The sequence below is a fragment of the Podarcis tiliguerta genome (genome assembly GCF_965153285.1).
Source record: "Podarcis tiliguerta genome assembly, chromosome: 2".
NCBI classification, from domain to species: domain Eukaryota; kingdom Metazoa; phylum Chordata; class Lepidosauria; order Squamata; family Lacertidae; genus Podarcis; species Podarcis tiliguerta.
Window position 1 is genome coordinate 70912478 of NC_139535.1, and position 7720 is coordinate 70920197.

At 42.5% G+C, this 7720-nt stretch overlaps 1 protein-coding gene across 3 annotated transcripts; it reads left to right on the forward strand.

Moving 5' to 3' along the window:
• Positions 1-508: 508 nt before the first annotated feature.
• On the forward strand, positions 509-6425 carry DRD1 (dopamine receptor D1). 3 transcript variants are annotated; one of them, XM_083424459.1, is made up of 3 exons: positions 509-696; positions 1366-2275; positions 2383-6425. In XM_083424459.1, the coding sequence occupies exon 3, from the start codon at positions 3030-3032 to the stop codon at positions 4386-4388; it is 1359 nt and encodes a 452-aa protein (XP_083280585.1). In that variant the 5' UTR covers positions 509-696; positions 1366-2275; positions 2383-3029; the 3' UTR covers positions 4389-6425. The 3 variants fall into 3 exon arrangements, with proteins under 3 accessions (XP_083280585.1, XP_083280583.1, XP_083280584.1); XM_083424457.1 differs by having other exon boundaries at positions 569-609; XM_083424458.1 differs by lacking the exon at positions 509-696 and adding an exon at positions 795-901.
• Positions 6426-7720: the final 1295 nt, after the last annotated feature.

Below are 7720 nucleotides of genomic sequence, written 5' to 3' on the forward strand. Positions count from 1 at the left end.
TGGAATGGACCCCAACTTTCCTGCCTGGTGCAGGGCACTTCTTTGCAAACAGCTTCTCAGAGAACATGCTTGCAAAGGAGCAGCTGCAAAATTAATTCCTCCTGCTTTTGGTAAGGAATGCAGGGCAAAGGAGAGCTTCTTCTCCATGCCTCCTGCCTGTATGATTAATTAGGGGTTTTTGTTTTTTAAATGGGGAAAAGTGGTTGAAACTGGCACATCTATACCAGACTACTCCTTTGAAGCAAGGAATGATTAGGCCTGAAGTTACGCTTAGAAAGACACCTTTTCTATTTAGCTGCAGGTCTGCTTTAGGATTTGTATGTACTATATATACTAGGGACAAGAGTTGTGTTCCCCCTGACTCTTAACGCCCCTTCCTTGCACAAATACACAGCCACACATAAGGGAAACAAAACAAATAATGGCATCTGTTAATATGGGGAAGTGCTTCTCTTTTGTGCCATAAGAGGGAGCCAGGCCCATGCAGAAGTCTGCGACATGGGAAGTTAGTGAACACAGTGAACTGCAAAGAGAAAGTGGTGATGTATAGTGGGGGGTGGGGGGAGAGAGAAAGGAGGACCAGAAATAAACCAGCAGGAAAAAGATGAGGTGAGCGTTGATCTTTCAGCTGGGAGCAACAGCCACTACACTCTGCAACAGCCACGACACGGTGGTATAAATGACTTCTCGATGTTGGTAGGTCCATGCCAGAGGGCAAAGATGAGTTTCAGATCTTGGTGTCAGCTTGGATTATGTGTGTGTTTTCGTTTGTGGGAGCTGGGGTTCGTGGCAAGGCGGCAGAGTTCATTTGTGGTGTTTGCTTGTTATTTCTATAGCGCTCTGGTTTTCAATACAAAGGGTGACTTAGGAGAATTGAAATGCCTACATTCTTTTGTGCTCGGTATGTTTTAGATTATCTTTCAATATTCATAGACATGTGTGGCTATACACAGTCACATATAAAAGTGTATGTATGCCAAATGGCATTGCTAATCAGGCATCTCCCGGGTCTTAGGTCTCGGGGGCTTGCTTGGTGTGCACTTTCATGGACTATTCCAAAATAATTTAATTTGTCACCTATGTCCGTTGACTGTCAGGATAAATCAGCACTCCTTGAGTTTTGGGACGATTGTGAGATAGTGCTCCTGAGAGCAATGTCGTATTGGAGAGTTTAAATTAATAGAGCTTGCTCAAAATCTGAATATTTGGGTAATTAATGCTTCCTGTTGTGCTTGCCTGGAGAGTATGGGAAAAGAGCTTTGTGCTCTCTACAGGGGAGGCTGCTTGAATTTTAAGGCAATCTGAGGGGCTCCTGCTTGTCAGTTTCTCTGCCTCATGCTTGGCTTTCCCTCCTCTGTGATTTAGGAAAGAGACCTCGAATATACAGACCTTTTCTTGCATGGCAATGTTGCTGCTTGCCACTCTGGGCAAGGAGGATCGTGTGCCGTCAGGGTCCCTGGCTCAGCATGCTGAAGAAAGAGCACCTGGGATCAGAGATGTAAACCTGGAGGTGGAGAACAGACGACCCTGAGGAAGCTGCTGTTCCTGGATGTGTTTTTAAGGGAGAGGGACTGGCTACAATCTGATCTCTGGGATGCCACAATCTTGAGCTGTAGGGAGAAGGTGGATGCTCCTCAGAGAAACAAGAGAAAGTCGCTCTACAGTGAAGGACCTCAGCTTCTTAACAAACTCCAGTTGCACATAATAGTCGGTGGCTGGGAAACTACATCAAGGGCCAAAGGGATCTGCACTCAGGTCTTTTTCCTACTCCTTCCTTCCCTCCCTCCCTTCGTCCAATGACGGCTACAAGACAAGCTGAACTTCTCCCAGATCTTTGCCAGATAATTGGAAATATTGTGCCTTTGCTTGGGATGATTTCACCCTGATGGGCCACTTCGACGGGATGTACAAAACGTGACTTGGGTGATGAGCACCCAAACGGGGACTGACTTGATGCACAGAGTTTACACATGAATCGCAAGGGAGCGCTGAAAAGGAAGGAGCTCGTCCACATCCTCAGAAGACTAATTTAGAAGGAGAGATCTTGAAAGTTAGGGCTGGTGGATTTTGCTAATAATAATATTTAAAAAATGCACACCTGCAGGTCCACATACCTGCCTACCCTACATAACGTCAGAAGATTATACCTGATGCAATGCAGCCCGGCAGCTGCGATTGTTGTCTTTTTTGCTTTGCTATGCAATTCAAATTCTCAATAAAGTAGAAAGGAAAATGTTCTTCCCTGGACAACACTAGAGCATCAACAGTCAAAAAGGTAGGACTTGGAAAATTTCTACTTTTTTTTTTAAAAAAAGACAAATAAATTGTGATCTCTTAGGTATTGAATGTCTTAAAATGTACATTTATTTTCTTTGCCTCTAGGACTGTGAATCTTAAAAACAATGTGGAACAGTATGAGGAGCTGATTTCTGAATCTACTTGTAAAGACAGAACTGACATTTTAAATTTTGGTAGCAGAAAGGGACAAAGTCTGAAAGAGTATGTATATAAAAATGTCCCGCCAATGGAAGGGATGGAAAATTAAATCGGAAACAAAAGCACCTAATGTGTTCTGCTTCAATAGAGCTGAAGGGCTAGTTAAATGGACACTGGACAAACTGAATCAATAGCCTATTTAAGGGAGAATCCATGTAGGCTGGAGAGTGATTGTGCCCCTGGGATGCTGAGTTTATTTGTACAGGACTCTGAGGATTTTTGTACTGGCCTGTTCTGCTTAAGAGTATTCCATTTTAGGCTGAAATTCAGGAAGGATGACTGGAGGGGGAAAACCATGACTGTGACAGTCAGTTTCAGATACTTGCCACAGAATGCCTGATGTTTCTTAATGAGATTCCTAAGGATGATGGGATCCCTCCCGAGAGCGAAGAGACTTTAGCACAATCCTTAGTGGGGGTCTGCCTGGTGGTGAGTAATTAATGGACACCTGATGTCTCTTTTGCAAGCTCTGCAAGGACATGAGCTGATGTCATCGCAAGCCCCCATGATATGATCTTGCCTTGGGAGGAAACATGATTTGGAACAACACCACTATGGACGGGGAAGGGATGCTTGTGAAAAGGGATTCCTGCTTTCGGATCCTCACCGGCTGCTTCCTTTCCTTGCTGATTCTTTCCACGCTCCTAGGGAACACACTGGTCTGTGCTGCGGTCATCAGGTTCCGCCACCTGAGGTCCAAGGTGACCAACTTCTTTGTGATCTCTCTGGCAGTCTCAGACTTGTTAGTAGCCGTCTTGGTCATGCCTTGGAAAGCCGTGGCGGAGATAGCTGGATTCTGGCCTTTTGGGTCCTTCTGTAATATTTGGGTGGCATTTGATATCATGTGTTCCACAGCCTCCATCTTAAACCTGTGTGTCATCAGTGTGGACAGATATTGGGCCATCTCCAGCCCATTTAGGTATGAGAGGAAAATGACCCCAAGGGCAGCCTTCATTATGATCAGTGTGGCATGGACTTTGTCTGTGCTGATCTCCTTCATCCCAGTGCAGCTGAACTGGCACAAGGCTAAGACCACCAGCTTCTTAGACCTGAACTCCACTTTCCAAGGGGTAGCTATGGACAACTGCGACTCCAGCTTAAACAGGATGTACGCCATCTCTTCCTCCCTCATCAGCTTCTACATCCCAGTGGCCATCATGATAGTCACCTATACGAGGATATACAGGATTGCTCAGAAGCAAATCAGGCGCATTTCCGCCTTGGAAAGAGCAGCCGTGCACGCCAAAAACTGCCAAACCCCCGCCGGCAATGGAAGCAGCATGGATTGCCAGCAGCCAGAAAGTTCCTTCAAAATGTCCTTCAAGAGAGAAACGAAAGTCTTGAAGACTTTGTCGGTGATCATGGGGGTGTTTGTGTGCTGCTGGTTACCCTTTTTCATACTGAACTGCATGGTGCCCTTCTGTGAGCCCACCATACAATCCAAGGGAGCAGAACCATTTTGTATTAGTTCTGCCACTTTTGACGTCTTTGTTTGGTTCGGATGGGCCAATTCTTCACTGAACCCCATCATCTATGCCTTCAACGCAGACTTCCGCAAGGCATTCTCTACTCTCTTGGGATGCTACAGACTCTGTCCCGCTTCCATCAATGCGATAGAGACGGTTAGTATTAACAACAATGGGGGCATAGCCTTTTCCAGTCAGCTTGAGCCCAGAGGGTCCAGCCCCAAAGAATGCAATTTAGTCTATCTGATCCCCCATGCTGTTATATGCCCAGAAGAAGACGACATGGCAAAGAAGGAAGAGGAGGGGGAACTGTCTAAAACGTTGGAGAAAATTTCTCCAGCCCTATCAGGTATCTTGGATTTTGAAGCTGACGTTTCTTTGGAAAAGATCAACCCCATCACACAAAATGGTCAGCATAAAACCTGAGGTGTGAAAGAGCTAGCAGCCCATCGAAATGCAGAAGGAAGATTTGTAAGGTGTTTCTCTCTCTTTTTCTTTTGTAAGAAAGTGTGCTATCGCGAGAGTTTAAAGCCATCACACAAAAGCCCAGAGCTCAGTTAGCTGCTGTTTGACAGAAGCATCCAATTTAAAACAAAGAATTCCAACCTGCATAACATTGTATTTAGAGATTGTTCTATGTTGTTCATCCTGTATTTGAAACAGATCTAAATTGTAGATACTGCACAGCTGCGAAGGAAATGGAAAATCAGCTTGTTAAATGTTTGCAGAAACAGAACTGGGGGGAGGCTAATGAATTTTATTTATGAACAAAATGTATTAAGCTAAGTATGAGGTTCCTGTTTGACTTGCATAGTTGTATTTGAGTGTTCATAGGTTGCAAGTAAAGTTTGGTGACTTTTGCCAGGTTAGGTGGATGCCTTTATAAATGATTTCTGAACATCAATAGAGCCTTATAACAAGAGTGGAATATTTTTAATAGTAGGAAGACAATGTGTCAATACTGGCTTTATTTATTTATTATTTAAATGGCTATTTTTTCATATGTTAAGAAATCTAGCTTTATTTATCTTATTTTATATATGTCTAAATAATGGGATATTTCTGGGGTCTCATTCACTGCATTTTTGACCAGTTTACTAGTCAGCACTTTATAAAACAAACAAAGGAACAATTTTGAAAGTGAGCTTTGCCTGGATAACTATGTAACACGTAGTTGTTCAAAACACAGGAGAAGCTGAAGAATCGACAAAGTTGTGTGATGGCGATGATGCAGTGTTCTTGTGGGGCTTTCTGTACCAAAAATATAGGACCAGAGTTGACTGAATGGCAAGATGCAAAAGTTGTGCCCTTATAAGAAACGAAACAAATTGCCATAAATTTCTTTTGGAATTTCCTGTTATGTTGACTTTGCTTGAACGTCAGCATGTGAAACTGTATATAGTACACCTTATATATGAATACAACTTATAAGATGAATTGAGCTAAGAAGAAAACCATCTTAGTTAACCAACAGTGGGTATTTGTCATTTTGTAAGATAAACCACCCCTCTCGGACTTTTTTTTAAATGTGAAATTTTGACTATTGTTTCTTGGGGGGGGGGGGGAGAGAACTCCCCCTCCCATGTAACCAGTGAAATGGAGAATAGATCTATCAATAGCTATTATCCATGACAGTTAGAAGCCTCCATTTTCAGAGGCACTATACCTCTAAATACCAGATGCTGTTGAAGAACCACGAGGGAGGGCTCTTGGGCCTTGCACATGGACTTCTTGGAAGCATCTGTTTGGCCACCATGGGAAACATCCCACCCTCACCCTGGCCTGGCCTGTTGAGGTTTCCTTTGCTCTTATGAAACTGGTAATAAAAAATGAAGAGATAAATAAATATTGATGTCATCTGAAGCTGCACGATTTGCTACTGTACCCATTCAGAATGTCGGAAGTGAGATACTGCGATATAAATTTTAGCTGTCTTGGTTGGCTTCCCTCATGTAGAAAATAGTGCCTCATTCCTATTCTGGATGCCGACACAGTGAATGGAGAAGCAAAATCCCCCACTATCCCACAAGTTGCCCAATATTTCTTTTTGACTACCTACGTAGAAACCAAAATTCCTGCGACATTCCCTTGAAGATATAAACTTAAAACAATGATGATGCCAATCCCACCAACAGACACCAGCATTGATATACAAACACATTCCAAGAGAATAATCTGGGGGGTTCCTTTTGAGAGGGGAAGGGTAAGAATGTTAGCAAAACCCCAAACTTTTGCAGAAACATCCTCTTTATTATAGCATTCATCCTGAAGTGTAGTCAGCAAAAGAAGACTGGGAGAGATCAATTAGAAGCCTAATGAAAATATACACCCTGAATCAGGTCTGTGTTATTTAAGTATTGTGAATGTTTTCATAATTCTTATTGCCTGTAAGCTGCTTTCATACATATAATAAAAATTATTTTGTGAACATAAGGTCAAATAAAGCAATTTACATTACGTTTATTAGATAAATCATTGTGTTTTATTTGTCATTGTGTTTTTAATAAGAATAACAAACTCTTTCCTCCTTTTTCGCCTTTGTAACCTCTTGCTGCAACAACTATTGAGACATTTAACTGATGGCGTCAGATTGGAATATATTCCATTGAAGTGTTTATTTGTTTGGTGCCCGTGGAAACTTGAATTCAGATTGGACTGATTTCTATCCTCCTTGAAATGGTGTGAGAAAAGTGGCAGAGGATCTACTTTGTATGCACAAGGTCCCAAGGTCAGTCCCCAGCTTTTCCAGGGAGGGCTGGGAGAGACCCCTACCTGAAATTTTGGAGAGCTTCTGTCAGTCAGTATGGACAATACTGAGCTACATGGACCATTGATCTGACCTGCTATAAGGCAATTTCCTAGGTTCTAAATAAGAAGAAACCCTATGGGTTTGGCAGAAAGAGTTGTTTGTGGTTTCTTCTCCCACAGTTATTTATTATTGCAATTATATCTATAAGCAAAAGAGTAAGCACAAAAGAACCTTTAAGGTGGTCATTTAAGTTGTCCACACTTTTATGCCATCACCAGTGTTTATAATTCAGCCACTGCTTCATCTCTTTGCTTGGAAACTTCTCCCATTTTGTGGTTTCTGGTCTGTAATATCTCAGAGGTGGAGAATAACCAAGAATGGCTTCATTTTTCAGAACCTGATTGGCAATGCCAATTAAATGGATGCTGAATTTCATCTTCCAGTGGGTCAATCTTGTAATTCCAAGATTCATAATCATAGAGGGCATCCTGAATAAGTGATTGGTTGTATAGTTTAGGTGTCTCAAGCAATGGACAAATCTGACCTCCCCCTGAGAGTCTTCTTTTGTTGGAGTTGGATTGAGAAGTGCTGTGTACTTCTGCTAACCTGTGATCCACTGAAGTATCAGTGCTGTTGAAGAATATTTGAGTCCTTTGAAACATTGCTTTGATGTTAGTGGGAGAACTAGTTGAAACCTGCAAAAACATTGTTGTTGTCGTCATGGAGGCTGTAGTCTTAAGAAGTTTGCTATCACAACATGTGAATATGACCACTAGCTGAAGGTAGCTTTAAAAGGGGATTAGACGTGCCCATGGAGGATAAGGCTACCCATGGCTACTGGTTAGGATGGCTATATATTTCACTCCATATCAGAGACAGTGTGCTTCCGAATACCAGTCACTGGGGATCATGGGTAGGAGAATGCTGTTGTGTATATGTGGACTTCTCATAGCCATCTTGTTGGCTGTTGCTGGGAAAGACTGATGGACTTGATATAGACCTTTCATCT